General features: G+C 42.8%; 3 protein-coding genes across 3 annotated transcripts in view; 1 reads left to right on the top strand and 2 right to left on the bottom strand.

Annotated features, from left to right (window-relative positions):
- Positions 1–212: 212 nt before the first annotated feature.
- On the top strand, positions 213–1,936 carry LOC308309650 (nodal homolog; the record flags this gene model as incomplete). Its single annotated transcript, XM_080755560.1, has 3 exons — positions 213–543; positions 867–1,639; positions 1,784–1,936. 3 exons carry the CDS (start codon positions 213–215, stop codon positions 1,934–1,936), a joined length of 1,257 nt encoding a protein of 418 aa, XP_080611686.1.
- Positions 1,937–3,622: 1,686 nt separating this feature from the next.
- LOC308309478 (eukaryotic translation initiation factor 4E-binding protein 1-like) lies at positions 3,623–5,564 on the bottom strand. The gene is made up of 3 exons (XM_080755349.1): positions 5,222–5,564; positions 3,972–4,163; positions 3,623–3,792 (listed from the first exon to the last, which is right to left on the bottom strand). Exons 1-3 carry the CDS (start codon positions 5,352–5,354, stop codon positions 3,767–3,769), a joined length of 351 nt encoding a protein of 116 aa, XP_080611475.1. The 5' UTR covers positions 5,355–5,564; the 3' UTR covers positions 3,623–3,766.
- An 8,492-nt stretch (positions 5,565–14,056) lies between these two features.
- The window catches only part of LOC308309649 (uncharacterized protein), a gene marked incomplete at its 3' end in the record, with an annotated part of 131,007 nt that continues 120,891 nt past the window's right edge, over positions 14,057–24,172 (bottom strand). The window contains exons 39-42 of the mRNA XM_080755559.1: positions 17,615–18,272; positions 16,703–16,901; positions 15,526–15,597; positions 14,057–14,125 (exon numbers count right to left, since the gene is read on the bottom strand). Coding sequence (XP_080611685.1) covers positions 14,057–14,125; positions 15,526–15,597; positions 16,703–16,901; positions 17,615–18,272 — 998 coding nt within the window. The remainder of the gene's footprint in view (positions 14,126–15,525; positions 15,598–16,702; positions 16,902–17,614; positions 18,273–24,172) is intronic.

Raw genomic sequence — 24,172 nt, 5'->3', positions numbered from 1 at the left:
AAAGTCCAGCTCACAGCATCAGTCCATACCAGACAGCGACAAGGCAAGGACCTCTCCTCGTCTTCTAGCTATACTTCCACCAGCATCACTTTTTCAACTATAAAGGAATTCGGACTAAAGCTATTTGGGCTACTTTGGATTATTTCTGTGCTTGACTACTAGTCTACTACTATTTGGATCTCACATTTTTGGAGCTATATCGTGGAATAATAATGGCAGGAGGACCAACTTTGGCTTTCCTCTGCGTGCTTCTGGTGGTTTTGGTGTGTCTTCCACCCGGCACGGAGAGCTACCCGAGGAGCCAGCATAGGGACGCTCTCATGCACAGAATGCGGGGACTCTCCTCCCGGCCCGGCCACGGCCACCGCGCTGTGCACGGCCACGGGCACTCCCACGGCGGACTGCCCATGTACATGATGCAGCTCTACAGGACCTTGCTGGCCGACGACAGGGCCGTTGCTGCCCCAAGCGCCAGCCGCACGAAGAGCGAGGATAACCCGCGTCTGCATCACGCCGACTCCGTGGTCAACCTCGTCGCTGAAAGTAAGTAGTCATTATAGGCATATTGGAGATAATTATTATATTCAGGTCAGGTGTACTGTTTAGAATTGTATTTGTTCATATCATTTAAGTAGCCTACATTTGACGGACGTTAACTAAACGCGATAAATGTTATTTTATTGCCTACTGCAAGAGTGCAAGTTATTGCATTAATTAAAAAAATATATAGCCTACTAATCTTCATTTTATGCATCTTATAGCGGAGCAAACCACCATGAGCCAATATTAGGCCTGCTTCACACATTTTTTTGTTCACAAATAAATATGGCCAAAAGACTAATATCTTTCTTCTTTTCTCCTCTAAGGTTGTCAACAGAACGGCGAGAGGTGGTCAGTCACCTTCGACATGTCCATGGCTGCCAGCGAGGCAGTGCAGCTGTCGGAGCTCCGCATCCGCCTGCCTGCCTTCAGCCAGTCCGCCCATGCCACCGTGGACGTCTACCACGCCCAGAGAGGCCAGGAGCACACGACCAGGCAGTTCCTGGGCCGCGCCTCCGCCACGCCCAGCTCCACGCCCTCATCCTCCTCCTGGAAGGTGATCGATGTCACCGGGCTGCTCCTCGGCTGGCTGGGGCAGGGTGGTAACCCCGCTGCGCCCGGACCACCACGAGAGGACGTCCCGGAGGGGGTTCAGGAGGATGAAGAGGTGTTGGTGGAGCACCTCACGGCCGACCGGGTCATGATGGTGGTCTTCTCCAAGCAGAGCCAGAGCCCGAGAGGCCAGCGAGGAGCCACCACCCTCATCCACACGGCGGAGCAGTCCAAATACGTCACCCTGCAGGACAGGGACGGGGCCGCCGGACCCGAGGCGAGGCATCGTGGGGCGCGGCGAACCAAGAGGCACGGCCACGAGAAAGAGAGAGTCGCCGGGGCGGCTCCCGTGGAATCCCCCTTGGAGAAAGAAAAGAGCGAGGCGGGACCTCTCTGCCGGAAAGTGGACATGTGGGTGGACTTTGACCAACTGGGCTGGAGCGATTGGATCATCTATCCCAAACGCTACAACGCCTACCGCTGTGAGGGGAGCTGCCCTTCTCCGGTCGACGAGACCTTCACGCCAACGAATCACGCATACATGCAGGTAAGATCGTTGAAGAGTGCAATGTTGTTGTTTTTGTTCAACTATAATGAATTTCGTTGCTGCAAGTTATTTCTACCATGATTTCTGCCAATGTGGATGTTGATTGTAACTCAGTGCTTTTTTCCTCTCTTTCTCCCTCTCCAGAGTCTACTGAAGCTTCACCATCCAGACAGGGTACCATGCCCATCCTGTGTGCCAACCCGCCTGGACTCGCTATCCATGCTGTACTTTGAAAACGGGAAGATGGTGATGAGGCAGCACGAGGGCATGGTGGTTCAAGAGTGTGGCTGTCATTAGAAGGGATCTTATGCCCTTGTAAATCCACTACTAGGCCTTTACCCATAGGTCTACAGAGAACTTGTGTCTGCTAATCCATAGGCCAATTGTGGTCTGAAGCCACATGTGGGCGGCCACAGGCCTGTCGTGTTTGCCGGCCACATAGAGCATGACTGAGTTCGGCAAAACAAGGCCTATGAAGCTTGAGACACCCAACAGGGCCCAACATGGAAGTACATGCACTTTACAAAGATGGTCAGTGTGACACCAGGTAGAACGGATCACTGCAGCGGGGCAGGGCAGAGAAGGACAAACCATATGCTGCTGGACACTGGGCTTTGGATTTGGATAGCAGGGAACAAATACATCACAGGTGTTAAATTGTGACAACAAACTAATTATGCTTATGGGTAGTTAGCCCAATTAATGTATTTATTATGCCATGTTAGATAACACTGCTCCTTAGGATTCTTCTGGGTTTTGATGTTCGATGTTTGAGGCGCCAGGAAGTGACAAATACAGACACCAACAAGACAAGATGCACTAAAGGTCAAAATGACCAGACTCCTGTACATTTTTGTGTCTCCATAAGGTTTGAAGACATGCCAATGACTTATGTAAATTATGAATTAACAATTGTAATATAACAAGCGCTTTATTATCTTTTCTGCTATGTAATGCAATTTTGACCATGAAATAAATACTTAATTATGTCTTATATGTAATGTGTCTTAATTGCAAGTTGGGTTTAGTTCACTTAAACCCCAAACGGGGTCCTGGGGCTCCTGAGTCACTGCTGCCCATGAACTATTTTGCAAAACAGCACTATTTCTCTCTGTCCTAGCTCGGACACAGCTGTTCCACCGGTAAGGAAAGGAGAATAATGAGAATAATATGGTTACTTACTACACAAACACACAGACAGTACACAAAACAACCGTTATTCCCCTGTTGCAAGCATAGCATCCCTATACAATTTGTGTTTGAGTCAACCTCACAAAAAGGTTAGCTGTAAAAGGATGTGGTACTTTTTATTGCTGTTTTTATGTGCAGTACTGTGCAGGTCACTTCTACTTCAGTCCTCACACCGCGGAAACATCTGCAGCAAAATATAATAGTTCACTGCTTTAAAGATCACAACAAAGTCACAACTTGTCACAACATTAGTCATGTTGACGACATGTGGAGTTCAGTTTTTTTCATTGAACCCAGAAGTACAGAGGGTGATGTTGAAGCCAACTCTGTCGTACAACATTATCATGAACTGAAAACAGCAACAAAAGCAGCACTTTGTGAGCTTATAAATCTATAGATCTGCTATTTTCGGCCCAGCCAGGACACGTTGAATAAATCACTCATGTAAAACTTAGTTTACACAAACAACAGCTTTAATAACCGTGGGGTCTATGAAACCTTTTCAAACCTGAGGATATTTCTAGTATGTGTTTATGTCAATAGAAAGACTAAGAAGGCGGGTAAAATCTGCACAGGGTATTCCTAAATGCAACCTCAGTAAAACTAATACTTAACCTAACCTTATTCCTCAACCTAACCTCAGTAAAACTATGCCTAAACTCAAAAGTATTCCTAACCGTATAACCTCAGTAAAACGAATACAAGAACCGCCGGTAGGAAAGAAATGGGGCAGAGTGTGTTTTGGTCATGTTGATATTACATTGTCGTCTTACAGTTTATTACTTACTTATTATCATTAATCACCATGCAAACACGTCTCTGACTCTGTTGGGACTGTCACTGATTTTATTTATGCTTAATAAATCATTCCATACACAAATAAAAATACTGTACAAGTAATTGTCTTGCTTAGCAAGGCATGTTGTAGCTGATTCTTCAAATATCCATTTCAAACTGGGCATCTGGGGAAAGAAAATTAATTTAGTAAACACGAATGCAGAGGGACACACACGTACAGTTATATTCAATTCGCCCTCTATTAACCCTAATCTTAACCATCACCACTGTACACCATAACCCTAGCCTATTCTAATTCTAACCCTGCACAAAAATACAATATATAGTGCAGTGAGAAATGTACCTGTACTTTCATCTGGCAGGGGGCTGTGGTTTGAATCGTGGTGGGCAACGGTGTCTGGCAGTGTGGAGCTGGAGCAGTCAGGTTTCAGTGGCCTTGTGACGCCTGGGATATCAGGCAGGATGGGCGGCGTGGACGCCAGGGGAGACAGTCGACACTGCAGCAGGAACTTCCTGTCATAGATGATTCTGGTTCCTGGGTTGCAGGAAGTTCAGTCGTTTGCAGGATTCACACAGGGGGGGCAGAAAATAAAATGGAAGATGATTATTTATTTATGTATTTACATTGCACCACTTTCACCATGGGCACTTTTCAGAGGATTGTGGCATCCCGTTGCAAATTGAATGTCATGTCCAACTGTTTCAACAGCCTACTTGACAATACCTTTAAAATAAGTTGTATAAAGTTTATTCAATGGAGCGCATGTGAACACGAATAACAACTTTTTCTGCCATCAGTTTCTTAGCACTGCAGTAATAAAGGAAACCATTCATGTGAGATGTTTTAGAGCTGGACACATTCCAAAACAAAATGTGAACTGACTGTAGGTTATATAAGAATCAAGATACAGTAGCATGTGACGACTTTGAATTGCACAATAGCAGTGTGTGACTCAAGCTATAACAGAAGTTAAAAAAACACACAGTAATACAATTACATGTTAAGCGTTTTGCCTTCAATGAATTGAGTTCATTCATGCTAATTTAAAATAGGCCTACTGTAAGTGACAGTGAGCCTTTGGACTAGCAAATAGGCTACATCTGCAGTTTGTTAAAAGGTGCATGTAGCCTAGGGCAGGATATATAAATACGATGTAGCTACTACAATAGGAGAAACTGCCAAAATACTGACAAATACTATAGTCTACATTAAATATACAGTATCTATGTGGTCTGCCTTAACATTTGGTTCTCTGAATTCTGACATTCACTAATAGGCTACTACTGTGCTAAGTGGTGGAAAGTGACAGGTATTTTTAGATAAAAAGTAACTAAGTACATTTACTCAAGCACGTACTGTACTTAAGTAACATTTTGAGGTACTTTTACTTTACTGGAGCATTTACAATATCCAATACTTTTACAAGCTCACAATGTGCATTGTGAGCTCGTAGATCTGCTTTTTTCCACCAGATGTTTTATACATGCACTTTTACTCAAGTACATTTTGAGTTCCGGACACACACACACACACACACACACACACACACACACACACACACACACAGCTGGCAGCTGGGATTCTTAGCCTACCTCCCGGGGTGGTGCTGAAAAGAGTTCCTCCAGGGGTAGTGGAGTAATCCTGGGGCATCAGAGCCGCATCGTGGATGAGAACTCGTCTGGTGGCAGGAATGGCCTGACTTGTGGTGGTGGTCTGAGTTGACATGTCCTATATAATAGCTGTTAACAGGCAGCAACAACAACACTGCACCGTCTCAAACGCCTATAGTATATACCCTTAGTAGACTACTAACACGCTACCAGACCACGTAGACACAAATAAAAGACGGTGCTCCTTCTGTGGGAAAGTTTTGGAGATCTGACGTTCCGACCTGCTGCTGTCACTCGCGTATCACTCGAGCTACCACGTGTTCCCCACACACGCTCTCCAAAACAACCCAGAGAGGCTTCCGTGTAAACAGCGTGATCGAGGGACGGACCAGCTTCTGATTGGCTGAGAGAGAGGGCGCGTCGTCATTCTTACTCCTACTGTAGTAACCAGAGTAGGAGAGTAGCGACACGCTTTGATCTTTTACTAGATTACTCTGGTGGTAACTATATAGTGTACATACTGTACACACGTACAGTGACCAGTGTTGCCATGTCCGCTTATTATAAGCGACTTTTTATGGGCTTGTTTTTTCTGTGAAGTTGGTTGTAAATATTGCTAGTTGCTGGTTTTGGGGCTTGTTTCTTGCTGTTGCCGTTTAAACCATGCAGTGTTGAATTTTCAAGTCAAGGACCCCCAAATTAATATTGTCTGCGGACTCCCATCTGAAAACATTCATGCAACCCCCCAAGATTGGCGTTGGTAAAATGTTTAAAAGATTCCACATCATTTTTAAATTTATAGATTTTAGATTAGCTATTATCAGATAATAGCCTATACTGTATGTGCACGTTTAATGGTAAAGGGGCAAGGGCTCGCTTCTTTTGGGCTTGTATTCATACCTGGTTGCTTATTTCTCTCTCACAATCTGGCAACACTGACAGACCCACTTATGTTAACCACATAGTATTACTGGCAGGTTATTTGGTGTAATACTGTACCAGTGGTTCTCAAACTCTTTTGTCTCTATAGGTCACCCCTGTAAATAACCTTTTCACCCAAGCCAAGGCACCCCTGAATTACATTACTTACATTTGTGTCATTGCGGTAAATATGTAAATCAGTACAGTAGCCTATAGTGTCACGATGAAAACTTGAGAATAGTAGTTTCCAGTATGGCAGATTGAAAATAACTTCATACTTGACATTTAATCAATCTGATCTGCATCTCAAGGACGTGCTGAAATCAATAATACATCAGTATTCGAATATTAACCTGCAGGACCCATGTATGCTCTAATACACATCATTCACAACAAGAAGGTACAGTATGTCACATGTTTGTTTATTAATTTGTGTGTAAATGGTTTTGAGCTGGTGTGTACAGGGTAGTAAGATGATCTATACATTATCTTCACGTCAGAATGACTTCTGATTGGAAGGCTTGTATACATTATTCACGTTTAGTTTTTCTCTCTCCAGGACGATATACAAAAGGAAAGAAAACGAGTGATAATAGCTACAAAGCCCCTACATTCCCCATGATGTGGGTGTTTGCCTATAACGTTAAGTCTACATAATGCTTAAAGAACATCCAGAACAACTCTATGAGGGTGCATAGCATTCTAATTAAATAGATTTTGTCATATATTTATACATATATTTTCATAAAAACATTTTTTTCTTTTCTTCTTGTGCATGTGCGCAGTTGCATTCCTTAGGATAGAGTAATATGATATTGCGTTTACATTGTCATGTATCCATTCTAAAGGGAGTATACAGGGTGATTCTTCGCAACAGTTTTTTTTTTACATTTTACAATGCTCTTTTTTTAATACATCTTCGTTGGGTTAAATATCCTTTCGCGTCACGTCGTATCCACTTTGAAAACGTTTTCGACTCCTCGTTTCAAAATCCTGAACCGCATTCATGCACGCACGCACGCACACACACACCCACACACACACACACACACACACACACACACACACACACACACACACACACACACACACACTGTATTTGTCACAGTACAGAGCTTCGGACAGGTATTAACAGATTGTTCCAACTGGAGCAGTTTACCAATATTAAGCCACACAAATATGCATTTTTTTATTAATTAAGCAAGCCAAATGTCTGCTGATGGATATATTTTTTTAAATCCAAATTATGATCAATTCATGATCAATATTTGACATTTTCTGTGCAGGGAATATACTTATATACTTAACCAGTTCTAACATGGTTACATACTAGTTTCATAATCCAGCTCTCATTGGATTACACAAAGTGTTTATTGCAAAATTGTGCCTAAATAATTTTTAATTGTATTATTTTTGTCAAGGAACAAATTAAATAATAGAAACTGTGGTGGCATGAATTGGGTGTGCTGCTTGAGAGTTTCACTCTTATCAATAATTCCATTTAAGTAAATTAATCCAACTAATCCCTTAATGTTTAATAATAATTATTATATCTGTTGCACTCAAATCTCAGAATAAAAGTGTTGATTACTTGGAATATATATCACAATATTAGCACAATATTATATAAGAAGTAAGCACAACAGCATTCATTGCAATACAATGTTTGCAACAATTCATTGCAATGAACTGTGCTTTTGGTTATGATTCACATTGTTGTCTGTTGAATAGGAACTAATACCGTACTTTCATACCACAAGGTGCTAATTGTCCCTGCAGTTCTCCACAAAGCATCCCACTCAACTACTGAGCAGAGTCAGTAGTTAACATATGGAAGCCCAAAGCATCCCACTCAACTACTGAGCAGAGTCAGTAGTTAACATATGGAAGCCCAAAGCATCCCACTCAACTACTGAGCAGAGTCAGTAGTTAACATATGGAAGCCCATTGCTGCCTGCCACGAAGTGGTGGAAAGTACATTTACCTAAGTAGGCTACTGTACTTAAGTACAATTTTGAAAATAAACATTTGGAAATAGTAGTTTTACAACAGAGATTGTAGATCAGCTATTGTCGGGAAAGATTTGTCGTAGAGGGAAAAAGAAGGGCACCAAGCCAAGGTTAGGCCCCTCAAGTGTTTAAGGTTTGACCTCATGCTAAGGTTAGGCCCCTCAAGTGTTTAAGGTTTGACCTCATGCTAAGGTTAGGCCCCTCAAGTCTATAGAGTAGGGTGGGTTTAAGGTTTGACCTCATGTTTCTGCACACAAATGTCAGATATGCAATTGTGAGGAAAAAACAGAATAGAGGCTATGCGCGTGACATCATCATCATACCCGGAAGGTATGTGGGAGCGCCTATACTGAGTGGCAAAAAACTACTTTCTGGCCTTGACAGCCCATACATGCAAACAGAAAAGTCCTATCTGATTGTATTAAACGACGTTAAACTCTCTTTGCCACACACTTTTGCGCATACCCTCTATTGTGAGATAATAAAGTGAGAACAAACTCATAATTCATAACGTTGTCCTCAGCAGCAGAAATGGGCTTCCAGAGAAAACTGCTTCCCTTTTTGGTTGTACATCCACCAGTTTCTCACCACTTGAATGTGCGCACACGCACTCACACACGCACTCACACACACACACACACACACACACACACACACACACACACACACACACACACACACACACACACACACACACACACACACACACACACACACACACACACACACACTTTATAATGATAACCTTCCTGTCCCCATCCCATTTTTCTGAAGCACTCATGTAAAATAAAATAAAATAAATAAATAAAACAATAAAATAAAAATAAAAAGGGCAAAGCTTGGATCCCGAAAGAGCAAAACTGAAAACCTGAGTGACGTTAAGAGTGGAAAACATGTGATGATATGTGCGAGATCACAGATGAGGCTCTCATGTGCAGTTATACAGGGCACGGAACACGTGTGAATTAATCTGTGCCTGAACTAGGATCATTCATTCATTCATTCATTGTCTTTACTCATTCAAGTTACAGTGCATGACTAATATGAGTAATATATACAGTGCTCATGGGATAAATATGGTGTATATATATATCCAGGAAATGTAATATGCTACTATGACACGATTCATTCATAGTACTGCTGGTGGACAAAAACTACATGACTGCAAACAAGTAACATTCAAATCTGTTTAGAAATGAGAATACTGCTAATTTATTCACCAATATCCAAGTTATAGAAAATATACAATGTATGTTTTCAACTGGATCTCATTGGCCTGACGTAAGACGTGTAGAGCACCGAAAATCTACAAACAGATCACGGGGCGACGTGTTGTGAGCTTGTAGAATGGTTATATTCAATGTATTATTTTTATGCACGAGGGACGGCACCATCATACGACAAATATATAGGTCAGGCTTCATTAGAAGGCCCGAATGAATATCTGACCTTGAAACTGACTCGAGAGAAGATGGAAAAAGAAGAAGTGCAGTTGCTGTGTTTTTTACCCATCAGCAGCGATAGACTCATTCATAGTTGTCAGACAGACAGTGTATGAAAGTGAACATAATCCTGGTTTATATGCTGCTACGTTTATATGCTGAACAACAAAGCCATCTTACTCTGGGCCTTCCTGATCCACTTCCCCTCTGCTACAACAACACGTACGCTCATCATCATACTGTCTCATCACTATAAAGCCTCATCACTCCACTTCCACTTCCACGTTTTGGTCAGTCGAATCAAACGTCAAGAGCTCACTGGCAAATAACAGAGGAGTTGCACACTCACAAACGCAAGCACGCACGCACGCACACACACACACGCGCGCACACACGCACACACACGTTGTGTTCGTGTGTGTGTGTGTGTGTGTGTGTGTGTGTGTGTGAGTGCGTGCATGCGTTATATATGTGTGATTATTGCTGTGGTAGCCTACTGTAGATACCATAAACCAAGTGGTTCCCAATCAGATCAGATGTTTGCCCTGAACCCCAAACTAGTGAATATAGCAGTTCTATAAGCGAGCTTGTAGATCGGCTATTTTTCGCCCTTACACTGAGATCCTGGAGAGCACTAATTCCATCTGTATGGAAGCAGCCGTGGCCAAACGGTGGATAGGACACACCATTCGAATGCCTGACCACCGCCTGCCCCGCCAAGTCCTCTACAGCCAACTGCACAACTCAAAGCGTGCCGCCGGCGGACAAAAGAGGCTCTACAAGGACTATACTAAAGACCTGCTGAAGCATCATCAACCATCAACCCCACGCAGCTTGAAACCCTGCCACTTGACCGCTCAGCCTGGCAGGTCACCTGTGCCAGGGCAATCTCACAAATTCATGACAGCAACCAGCAAAGAAGATTCGAGACATGCCCAGCGACACCAGAGGGAAGCCGGCATTCCTCCAACGTCCGCGCTCCCCTGCACCACCTGCGGACTCGACAGCTACATCAAGGCGCATCAGTGGCGACATCGCTGAACCCCCTCCCTGAAGCAAGCGTCGTCATCATCGTACACGATGGACAGTTGGAAGATGGTGTGTGTGCATGCGTGTCGCCACAGTTCACGAGTCTGGGGTCAGTGTTAAGTCTTAACAATCACAGTGCTGTCAATCTGTCTGTCTGTCTGTCTGCACGGCAGGGTTCCTGAACCACAACGCTATAGTCCCACTGTGGCGACACCAGATCACCACACAAAGAAGGCCTTCCATACCAAAACCCTGAACCATCTCAGGAACGAGTGAGTGAGGTGCTACAGCCAGCCACTGCACACAGAAGTAGAAAGAGCACACCACCAAGTTTAAAACATTTGATGTTGTCGGCGGTACAGATGGCGATGGAAAGGAGTAGAAAGGATGCACCGATATGGAAATTCTTATACCGATACCGATTTAAAATAACAATTCAGCCCGATAGCCGATACATGTGTTTATTTAGTTTTTGTTGATTTTATATTCCCCTTTTGTGCCAGGGAAACAAACACAACTTCAAGAAAGAAATGTTCAGAATCTACAGCTTGGTAGGCTGCAGATAACCAATATCAACGACAGATAAATATCCGCTAATGCCATGAGTTAATTTTTATTTGCCGCTGCCGATATTGACGGATAACGGCAAATGTCGGCCCGATACAGATATGTGGCCAATACATCGGTGCATCCCTAGAAAGGAGTGTTGAGTTCACTGCATACCAACGAGAGGATTTCTGTTGTGCGACGTGTTCATTCTACACAGTACAAGAGACCAAGAAGTCCAGATCTTGGATTAAACATGCTGAGTGCCAACAAGGTAAAACAACAAAAAAGCACACAATGACCTATCTGCCATCTTAGGACAATAAAAGTGTAGACATTTGTTATAGAATCCATTGGCTGCCACACAATGCTATCGAGCAAACCAACCCCCCTTTTCCAGATAAAACATCCTCTGTGTCTGAAAAATCACCCTGGTGAACCCAGGGAGCAAAGATATTCAGTTCGCTCTACCAAAGTCAAACAAAAACCGAAGGTGGGACAGGTTCCAAAGAAACAATAGAGGAAAAGCACAGTAGCGTTCACAAACGAAAGACATCAGCATGCCACACACGCCGTCGCACACGCACACACACACACACACACACACACACAAGCAGCTTTCTCATTCCAGCCCTGAGCAGCACGCCATGACATCACAGGGGGGCTACGGACCAATCATAGGGCGGGGGCGCCAGAGCCAATAAGCCAGAAGCAAGAAACACATGCGGCAGGTAGGTAGGTAGAGAAGTATACACACACACACATACGCACACATACGCACACCGACACACTTCCACGACATAGCATAAGAGTGCATATATCACATAGAGAATAATAGGGAGGAAGGGTCCGGTGACGGTGAACGATGCATCGGTAGGCTCAGCGTAAGCGTATCTGTATACACAGCAATCCATCGAGGGAGAATAAAGACTGTTGCTTTTTTTTTTATAGCTTTAGTGTTGTCAGTCGTCACAAACCACTCCATTTGGGGCGCGGGGAGTGGGGGGTGGGGGTTAAGGTCCAAAATGTGGCCCTTGGGACGGGCCCATAACCTTGTACCCCCTTCAGTCTGTAGATAATGACAGTTCAAAGGTCAAATGGCATGCACCGGCAGTCATCATGCGATTACAGTTGACAGGAAGCACTTTTTGTTGCTTTTTTTTTTCTTCTTTGTTTTTTTTTCTTCTCACGTTTCTTTTGTTTTAATACAAAAGTTATCATGCCCTAGTCTAGTTGATTTTTTGTTTTCCTTTAAAAATGTTACAAAACTACAAGTAGAACTCCATTCCTCTTTTTCCCCGCCTCTTCTCATTTGTAGGGGTTCCATGTTCTGTTTGAAGATGATTTTATTTGTAATTTTGTAGTTTGCATTTCTTAGTCTTTGTGTCAGTCATCCTTCTTCCGTTCTCTCATTTCTTTCCCCCTCATTTCGCTCTCCGTCCCGGTTGTGTTTTTGCGGAGGATGGTTTGGCAGTGGATATCCGACCCTACAAGATGGAAAGAGTGAGAGACATATCAATCGACAAAACTGTAGTATATATTTATATATTAGGTTGACCCACATCTACAACTCCTCTGATGCCTCGTTTACAGATACAAAGCCACTCAATGGAATTAAACAAAATAATTTAAACACAAGAAGATAAATGATATATAGAAAGATAAATAAAAAAATAATCAGGACAAATTTTTGCCTTTTGCCTACAAAAACGTGTTCAAACATTATGTACAATAATTCACAATAATTGACATGTACTAGCAATAACAGTGATATGCTGTGATAGCCTAACGCGGGTATGAATGACTTTATTTGAAGCTCAAATTGTGGTCTTTAAAATGTCTCGTGTATTTCCAGATGACTAGTAGTAGCATTTCAAGACCCACTGTTTGCTTTTTTGACCGCCAGTTCCTGCCCGCACCTTCATGCTCCCGCGAGGATGCTGTGCCCATGGGATTTACCCTAGGGAATCTCATGGGCACAGCAATGTGCTCATTTGGCCCATTTGACCAATGGGCCAAAACGTCCACTTGCACACAAGATATCTCAAAATCAAACGGGCAGATTGCCATGCAATTTTAGTGCAAACATGGCGTCTAGGGGCTGCTAGTGTGGATTTACTCTCTTAAGGTCCTTTCTGACGGGGAGTGAGTAACACAGTGGTGCGGGAGTTGCCCGCGGGCGTATGCACGAAACGAGCATGCGCGCAACAATTTTACAGGACTACGCCGGTGAAAATACACTTGCGTAATGAAATCGTCCAAAATAAACTCACGCCTCTCATTGAAAATGAATTACTAGGCGCATCAGTCGCTCCTTGTCTGAAAAGGCCTTTAGTCTTGTTTCGGTTAATTCATGTGACACGACACACACAACACATCTTTGCCAAAGCACAAAATACACTTATATGAGAGTTCTATGTGACAACACTGTCCCAACTGTAACCACTTAAACCCTATGTACTTTGCTGTGAGTCAAATAGAGAAAATAGTACATCCACAAGGTCACTATTTGTTGCTTCACAATGTTGTAGAGCGGCTATTTCTTTCTGAATGTTCACCTCTTTTGGACAAATGTTTGCCTAGAATAGGGACGCTAGAGTTCATGTGGTTAACAAGGTTTAGGAGGTATGAAACGTTAAAGAAAAATAAAGAAAAATGAGTATCTAGTTGTATAAATGCCATCTGCCATGTCCAGTGGATACAAGCAGAAGCATGCCTGGTGAAGTTGGGTGCTGCACATCCATTCTATTGAGGTCTTGGGACAAGAAGAGACCACTAAATCCACCTAGAGTCCTGTGCCCAAGCACTGGGATGCTCAAGTGCTTTGCTACACGTATGTCCCATACCTGGAGGACTGGGCAGTATGTGTTTCAGTGTTTTACTCTCCGCAGACTGGCACGCTTCACTGACTGAGCACCCTTTCTCACCTCCACCCTCACCTGGAGCAAGGAGGTTAGTTAGGGAGGAGGGAAGGAGACAAGACTCTGACCAGTTAACTGCTGTAGGAATCCTCGACACGCAAGCAGGGCAGGAAACAACCAGAACGTAGAATCATTTGGTTAGTGTGGCTGTTATTAATTTCCCACCACTTGTGCTAAGTGTTTAGCCTTCTTGCAACTCGCTATGTTTCTGTGTTTACATGAATATGGCTGAATGCAAATAATGTAAAAACAACTTCTAGGGCTGGGCAATATCAATATTATATCAATATTGTCATATGAGAGATATCACTTGGGAGTTTGGATATCGTAATATTGTGATATGGCAATATAAATGTCAGCAGTGATTTCTGACAGAAGGGTAACTAACCAGCAAGAGTGAAAGGGAAGGTGTACACGGCCAGCTATAATGTACGGTTTGGAGACGGTGGCACTGACAAATACACAGGCTAGAAGTGGCAGAACTGAAGATAGGGCAAGATTCTTCATTGGGAGTGACGGGGATGAACAGGATCAGGAATTAATGTAGCTCTAAGTGTAAATCAGGAAGATCTCTGTTGTCATCCACAGCTTGAGAGGTGAGCACTTCTAGCCAGTCAATCTGCAGTCAGCCAATCAGGCGATTGGACTCCTCCTTTAAATATCAGTGCTTCTGACACTTAAAGATTAACACTTAAAATTGTCTTTTCAGCATGCAACATGCAACCCACCTCCATCCCCAACTCCACCTTGTCCCAATCATTTAGTGTTGAGAAGGAAAGAGATTCATCTGCACTGCCACCACTAGCATCTAGACTCTAATGGGGGGTTCTCCCTTTAAAAGCTAATCTTATATGTTACATGTAACATGTCTTTTGTTTGCTCTCCTTTTATTGAAATTAGTAAAAAATCTGTAGGGACAGCCCAGGTTGGAAGGTTTGGGGATTAAGTTATCGAGGCGAGGTTGCGATGGTTTGAAATTTGACTAGTGATTTGTATTACTAGGACACAGAAGCTGAAGATGAAGCTGCCACGCAAGAGGCAAAGAGGAAGACTTTATGGATGCGGTGAAGAAAGAGAGGACATGCAGGTGGCTGGAGTGACCGAGGAAGATTCAGAGGATAGGAAGATATGATGGAAACAGATGAACCGCTGTGGCAATCCCAAACGGGAATTGGCCAAAAGAAGTTTTTTCTTTTCATGGTTTTTTATACTTTGAAAAATGGAGAGATGTGCAGAAATAGACGATTTACAAGCTTGTTGTGAGCTTGTACTGTAGTTCTGCCATTTTTGTTATTTTTGACAACGTACAAAAATAAATATCGTTACAATTATATTATCATTACAATGTCGATATCAAGGTATTTGGTCAAATAAATTGTGATATTTGATCGCCCAGCCCTAACAACTACTATACTCGCCTTCCGAGGGAGTTCACTTCCATGTTCATCAACAAAATGCTCCACAGCTGCATAGTCACCTTTCTCTTCACTCTGTCAAAACATTTATACACAATTAATATCACACATTTCTTATGATTAGGAATGAATTGAAATTAATGTCTCACATTACTTAGATTAGATTGAACTGTTCTTTAATCAATGAATGTGAAAAAACAAACAAAAAAAACATTGGCTACTGGATATGGCAAATCCTGTGCATGGTGCATGTGTTGCACCAAACCACACAACACATTCCTCTGATGCAATTCTGATGTGCGATATTCGGCTGCATTGAAATAGTTGATGGCTGAAGATGAATTCAAATTCTTCCGACTACACATACGTCATCTCCTAGTATGAGTGAATAGTAAGCAATATAACGATATATTGTAAATCGATTCAAATAGATTCAAACTGGTGACAATTTAAATCGTGATTAAATCGCAGTTTGAATCTTGATGCAAACAGACCTTCATCAGGTAACCCTGAGTTACCTGATTAAGGTCGTTTAGACCGAAACGTTGTCATCTGAATTAAACTACTGCGTGAGTGAAGACAGTGTGTGGGACCCTTTTCTTCTCATGACTCGCATTTGGTTGCCGGCTCCGACGCACCTGTCCAAGTAGGTGTGCACAAGGCCTTTTCGCTACAATGTAAGAGAAATAAACATTTTGTGTTGTAAAAAATGTATAAAATGTAACCACATGTAATGTTCCCTAATGCAATTCCAGCGGTAATCTGTGTTGTTTTCACCCCATGAAGGAATGGCGGATTCGGCCACACCCGAAATACCTGTATGTGTCTCAAAGAATTGAATGCCATTGTTTATATTCATCATCAAAATAAATGAATAAATATGAAAAATAAATGAGGCCAAGCATAAACATGGGACACCAGGAAGTAATGTCCTCCAGGCAACAGGAAGCGGTGGCGGGGGGGAGGGGGGGTGGTCGCTGGCGACGGCGTGACAAAAAGCTGACAACCTGACCTTAATTTCCCGCCTCATCAACATCCGCTCCTGTGCCCAAGAAGCACGTAGCCCCGCCTCCACCCGCTGGGAGAAGGCCACGCCCCGCTCATAGGGCTGCGCGGCCGCGGTGCCGGCCTCTAGGAGGCGCCCTGTGCGCAGCACATGCGAGTAACCCGTGTCACACACCGGAGTCAGCAGGGTCTCCTGGGCCACGCGCAGCCCCGGGACGATGCCGCCGGCGTCCTGCCCCGACGAGGACGAGGACGAGGACGTCCTGGTGGTCTGGTGGTGGAGGGAGCCGGCAGCAGCCGCCACCCATCCCTGCACCGACGAGTCCTTATCTGGTGGTGGTAGGTAGGGCTGGAACGCCCCTCCTCCCACCACCCTGAATGGAGAGAGAGAGAGAGGGAGGGGGGTTTAGAGAGTATGCACATGTATCACTTTTCCACCGGGATCACTCAACAGTCCTGCGTACCACCTATTTCTAAATTGCACATAACGCAGGAGGCGGCAGAACGTTGCGTTATAGAAAACGAGCGCTTCCAAACTCTGACACCCTGACACTGAATAATTATCACTTGCATGGAATTCCATGACAGAAAGTAGCTCATAACACATGGATGTTTGTGAAACGTGACATAAAGTAGTTTATAACACATGGATGTTTGTGAAACGTGACATAAAGTAGTTTATAACACATGGATGTTTGTGAAACGTGACATAAAGTAGCTCATAACACATGGATGTTTGTGAAACGTGACAGAAAGTAGCTCATAACACATGGATGTTTGTGAATAACTTCCGGATATGATGATGTAGTTGAAGTGAAGATGGGGATGGTGATAGATAAGAGACCTTAAGGGCCCTATTTTACACCCTGCACTATCCCTGGGCACTACCCTCTACCCGTTAATTACACACAAGGCAGCTGGATACCCAAACGGTATCTTGCGGCCGCACTCCCAAACAGATATGTATTTGGCTGTGGTCCCCAATAAAAGAAGATTTGTCAAGATTATTATATTTTTCTTTGACAACCAAAACACAACCAGACACACACCACACACACACTTTTGTATAAGTGTGATATTGGTTTACCTGTTGTCTCCGTTGTGTTCGGCAGTCAGTCCCGACATCTCACAGAGCTGAGCGTAAACGTCCTGGCCTGCAACGACAGAAAGCCCCTCTGAACCCATCATCCCTACACCTCCTCCTCCTCCTCCTCCTCCTCCCGCGGCCTCTCCTCTCCGCACATCCGACCTCTGACCTCCCAGCTGGCCATTCAAGTTGACCTTGGGCACGGCGCCACTGGCTCTCACCCTGTCCACCACCTCCGGCACCTCCTCCCCTTCCTCCTCCTCCTCTACCTCCCCTTCCCCCTCCTCCTCCTCCTCCTCCTCCTCCAGCTCCATGATGGAGCTGCCTGCCCCGCTGGCCCCGCTGCCGGGGCGCCCCAGGCTGCTGTAGGGCAGGGAGAGCGTGGCGGCTCCCTCCTCCGAGTTGTCGTCCCCGCCGCGGCTGCTGCCGCCGCCGTCCAGGGACGAGTCCTCCACCGTCACCAGCGAGGGGCTGAGCCCCGCCGGCCACACCTGCACGTTGTCCGACATCTCCATCAGCGTGTCCTCCTCGGTGGTGGCGATGGGGGCGCACTCCAGGCTGGAGACCTCCTGCCAGTAGGGCTCGGCGCCCAGCGGGGAGGGCAGGCTGTACTGCAGGGAGGCCGGGGACAGCAGCTCCTCCTGCACCAGCCCGTAGCCTGGGAGGGGGAAAGACATGGGGGGAGAGATAGAACACCCAGCCAAGCTCTAGCGGAAGGAAGGACGGACGGGGGACCGGGGGGTAGTAGTAGTAGAACCAGTGGTGGAAGAATATCTCAAATATGTTTTACTTAAGTAAAAGTGCTCTGTTACAAGTAAAAGTCCGGAATTCAAAATGTAACCCGAGTAAAAGTACAAAAGTATCTGCATCAAAATACTGTATACTTAAAGTACTAAAAGTAAAAGAACTAAAATAAAGTTTATTATTACTCATATTGCAGGATGTCCCATTTCACAAGTTCAAAATGCGTTTTAAAAATAGCTGATTGTGAGCTTGAACATCTGCTATTTTCAAAATCCACAAAGTAACTAGTAACTAAAGTTTTCAAATTATTGTAGTGGAGTAAAAGTGCAATATTTGGCTCCGAAATGTAGTGGAGTAAAAGTATAGAAAATTGCAAATAATCCTGTAAAGTAAAAGTACCTCAAAATTGTACTCAAGTACAGTACTTAAGTAAATATTTAGTTACTTTCCACCACTGGGGGTACGACTGTTTCTCTGGCGTATGAGACGAAACAGTGCAACTCGGCCGTGTCCCAATACAGTATATGCCAGGGAAGAAACCAGAGGTTTTTTTGTTTTGTTTTTCTTTTTTATCAAGCGTTTGGGAGCGAGGTTGATGATTTAGGACCGCTGACCTGTGAGGGGCCGTATGCAGCTGCTCCAGTGTGCAAGGTGTGAAAGACAGACTGATCTTAAATCAGCACTCCCACTCCACTATACCCTTGATAAATAATTCCAACACAGTATGTTTTTACATTACTTTCAGATTAAAAGGTCATACACATTATCAAAAATAACCTGGGCAGTGCCCAGACCCTTACTGAAAGCAGTAAAAACATCTTTCCTTCCTTGAGCTTCCTTTGCCTTGTTCAATGTTGACTTGTTTGGTTAGTTTTAAAGTAGCCATCGAGGGACATCGAACGACTTTTTGTTGTTCGGTGAAGGAAGCGGTCTATTTATTGGGACACAGCGGAATTGTGCTAAAGGGGTTTAACGAGCTTCATTCATTTCTATAAGGCGATGTCTGCATTGGCTTTGACAAGTTTCTTAATAAAAAAGAAAAGTGACATACTGTAGTGACAGTTACGCTGTGAGGGGAGAAGAAGTGTATCTTGTGTTAGGTGTTGCAAGTGGGGTTGGTACGATATTTAATATTCAGACATAAAAATAATGGTACCAGAAGATATCCAACACACATAAGACAAGTAATCGGTATGGTGGATTTTCGTGATATTTTAAGAGAATCACCTACAAATCAATTCACATGTTGTTACATGTGTTAATTTCTGACAATGTATAGAAATTATCTACAGATACAGTAAAGACATAGGTCTCCCCCAAATCCCGTGTGCCAGATGAGTTCATTATTGGATTGGGAGTTTGGGTAGTTTTCCATCCATGTCACATGATAATGGCCTATGGACCAGTAAGAATATAGTTTGATGTACCCATGGAGTTTTGAGGTGCTGGCTAAATACAGCAACCAATGTCCATAAACATATGATCTTTATCCACATAATCCAACACTTTGTATGCCTATCACAGGTATAAGTATTTGGATCCATTTCAAATCATATTCCGGTCTTGTAACCTAAGTCACTCTTCTTAGTGACAATCCAATCAAGGAAGAGGCAAGGTGTAGGCTACGGTCTGGACCGACAGACTGTAGATGAAGTGATTGTTTTTAGTTACATTTAGTGATTGTTTTTAGTTACATTTAAGTAAACTTAATACCAGTATGTATCACACAGCTACTATCGTTCCAACCCTAGTCACAAATCGTAGGTGTAGGTGAGCGGCATCTTGCAGTCACTGCAAAAGGAACAGCACGCGCAGTGCTGTGCTGTTTCACTTGCAGTTGTACTTGCAAGTGAAAACATGCATATGCACCCCCCCCCCCAAACAAAACAACTACACACACACACACACACACACACACACACACACACACCTAGATACCTAGATACCTAGACAATGCCTTTGTCGGGAAGTTTGCAGGATAACTGCTGTAATAATTTACCCAACTGAAGAATTGAGTAATAGTGTACAATTTTATAGTACATAGTACTGTATTGTTGTGATACATTATATGAACATGTTTATAATGCATTATAAATGGGATTATAAGTAGCTGGGGAGAAACTCATCATCAAGATTCTGCTTATGGTGAAGTTTTGGTGAAGTGTATTTTTGGTATGGTATAAGTATGGGCATATTGGTGCTGCACCCCCTAGTGGTCTGTTTGCAGTGACTCCAAAGGTAGGGTTGAAACCCAAAATAATTGATAGAAGAGATTTTTCAACGGATTCTGTTATTATTGGGTGTGCTATATAAGATACAAAAGAAATCACACCCATGTGACGTGAGGGGCGCCAATATATTGAATGCTAACTCACGTTGCTACGATTAGCTGATGTAATGGTGATGTAAAACAAAAGGTGACAAAAAAAACATTAAATTCTATTTATTGTTAATATCATTTAATGTTTGTGTTAGGGACAAGATGACGTAAATGTTCCCTTCATTGTCAATGGCCTTTTTAAAACAAACATTGAACTAAAAATAAACATTAAACCTGTATATAGGAGGGGCTGTGCCCCTCAAAAATGGAAAGGTATCATTTTCAAGATGCCGTCCACAATGGCTGGTGGGAGCTTAAATGCCTATATAAACTATGATTTCATATGTAAAAAAATCATAACAATTATGCCCTTGGTAATATTATAAAAATAAAATAAATTGGTGTTAGTTATGGACATAATGGTTTAAAAAAAACATTGCAAACGAGTTGGGCTCACTCCCTAGTGGTAGGTTTGCAATGAATCCAATACTAGATAGTATCAGTATATGGTTGAAATACCAAATAATTAATAGAAGAAATGCTCTGATAACAATCCTGTGGTCATTTCCTTGATTACATGAACTTTATAGATGTGGGATGTTTCATAAAAGGCTGAATCTAGATTAGACTCTTTTTCTTTCTTATAATCTTTATACCACGATTTTACAACCCAGTTTTTTCACCCAGTGCCAATTATCTAATGTAATCCTGGGTGCTACACTTCCTCTGCCAACCTGGGGGGGCAGCGGACTGACCTTATTCCTCCTTCTATGCATAAGGAGTCCAAGCTGCTTCTTTTCACCCGACGGTTGTGAATTTCCCTGGCCAGACGTAGCACGTGGAAGGAACACGTTATTCCAACCAGTTCCTTTCCCCTCCATCAGGCGCCCCAGCTGGCCAGGGGGAGGTAGTTTTAGAGACCAGGATTACTGCATGTTTTTGTGAGGGTACCTACCCTAGGGGACACGGGGAGAACATGCAAACTCCACACAGAAAGGTTTCGCCAACCCCGCCTCGGGTATGGACACTGATGACACGGAGGAGGGAACACGCCACGAAACAAGGGACAATTAGTAAATACACCCTTCATATTTGATATTCCTGTTATTCTAGTCATAACAGCCTGGATAGCTACAGTACATCGATGTGATCGGATAATTAATGCTACCGCCACCATTATCGTTTTGAATTGTCTGACTGGCTTTGAAATGTCTTATTCAAAGGATGTTGATTGGCCTGGAAAGAAAACCCTGCGAAACACAGAATCTTCAGACCCTTGAATTGCAACAAAGAATATATTTTTTATGGCCATGGCTAGCAATTCAGGAGCTTGAGCCAGGTTACCTGGCTTCCTTATTTGGGGCAAATTTGAGACATTTATTCGTATTTTTTTATTTTATGATGTGAGTTCTGATAACATGTAACAGCTAAACATAAGCAGAAAAATAAAAAATAAAAATAAGGACTATACTTCACCCCGATATCTTTGTTTCTAAACAATAATCTATTATTTGGTACACATTATGCACAGATGTTAATCTTGCACTTCCCATTCAATCCGGAAAACATCTGTCATTTTAGTTTTTAATTATGTAGCAACATACGTTTTTCAGACAACTGTTCATCAAGCTACCATAACCAATATCTCCTGTCCCAGTTCTTTTTATAACATATCCTTTTGCAAAAAACAAAGTCGTACCTAACAAGTGAACATTATGGTTCAACAGTACTACAGTTGAGCAGAGAATGCATAGCCTAATGACCATTAAGCCGGTAACATACATACAGTACCTAAGACTAATTCATAGAGTTCATGAAAAGTCATCTTGCTTTAAGTAGAATAGCAGTGAGTGAAATAGTGTAATGTTGCATTCACACGAGGCATATGCAAAGATCACAGCATATTTGTCACTTTGTATAATGTGTTGCTCACACGGCGGTGTGTACAGTACGTAGTGATGTGTGTCGGAGGCACGGCGGCTGCCGGGGGAGATTGGAAAACTACAACAATCCAGCATGGAGCCTCAACTGAGGGCACTTTTGGACCAATGCATTATTTATATGCAAGGTATATGCAAGTAGATATAAAAGTAGATATAATTTAAGTAAATAATAGTTAGTTAAATAATAGGTAAGTAAATATTAATGGGTGAACTAGTCATTTAATTTGATCAGAGCGACATGTTAATTTTATGATGTTGTAATCTTATTATAAGTGGATTAGTGTTGGAAAGTATAACTAAAGTAGGTTATTACTGAAAGTAATATTATTACCTTTTCCACTGACTAGTAATACATACTGTAAAACTAATTCATTTTGAGTAATAATATTACTAATACCGGTATGTTAATATTTTCCAAAATTAACTTGATGGAGTTGCTTTGCAGTCTGGATCTAGACTCTAGAGCTGATATGGAAACGATGTGCACCTGCCTGTACGTGTTAATTATCGGAGCAGGACATACAGTACGACAGAAGAAGATGGGATGCAGAAGGGCAGGCCTTAAACTGTCCGGAACAAACTGGGTAGTGTCAAGTGTGACACTTTTGGGGGTACAAAAAAGTTAAGTAAAGTAACTAACTAGTTACCTTTGGCAGGGAGTAATATAAAGTAATACGGTAATATTAAAACTAACTAGTAATAGGTACCGTAATATATTACCATTTTTGGGTAACTTTTCCAACACTGAAGTGGATTAAGTCAATAGACACTATGAGCATGTGTGTGTGTGTGTGTGTGTGTGTGTGTGTGTGTGTGTGTGTGTGTGTGTGTGTGTGTGTGTGTGTGTTTCTGGGATGGTTGAAGGGCCACAGGATGATGGAAGGTTATGTGTGTGTGTGCGTGTGTGCGCGAGCATGAGTGCGTGCATGAGTTTCTGGGACGGTTAAAGGGCCACAGGATGATGGAAGGTGATGTCAAAATGTGAAAAGTGAAAATGAGGCGGAGTGAAACGTGAGTCGGGATTAGAATAGGCCTGTCACAATTGTTACATAATCGCTGAATTATTTGAGATAATCGCAATTATTTTTTGCATAATCGTCAATCGTCTCCATGTTGAAAAATGTCCATACATTTTCAAACATTTTTCAAAAATAGCAGAAGTAGCAGATATACAAGCTGTGACGAGTTGTAAGATTGTCGATCAACTATTTCCGCATTTTTTTAAATTTTTTGGAAAGAAAAAATGATTAAAAAGGGTTAGTGTCAGTTAATTCTTTATATATTTGTCATATCTATCCCCGTGCAATTTGTGATTACAAAGCCTAAAAGGCAAACAGAAACAGCCTACAAATTGTAACAATGTTCAATGCAAATAAACCACAATTAAATTGTTTAACTCAATTATTGATTAATGCGTGACAATTAGTAAAAGATCGTGACAGCCCTAGATTAGAATGAGTTAGAATGAATTAGATGAATCTGGGTTATCCTTCGCTCCCTGTACTTATATTTTATATGAGAACATACACACACGGGTGTAAAAAAAGGCAC

The sequence above is a fragment of the Protomyctophum bolini genome (genome assembly GCF_963924005.1).
Source record: "Protomyctophum bolini genome assembly, chromosome: 22".
Lineage (NCBI taxonomy): Eukaryota > Metazoa > Chordata > Actinopteri > Myctophiformes > Myctophidae > Protomyctophum > Protomyctophum bolini.
This window is presented reverse-complemented; position numbering and strand designations above follow the sequence as displayed.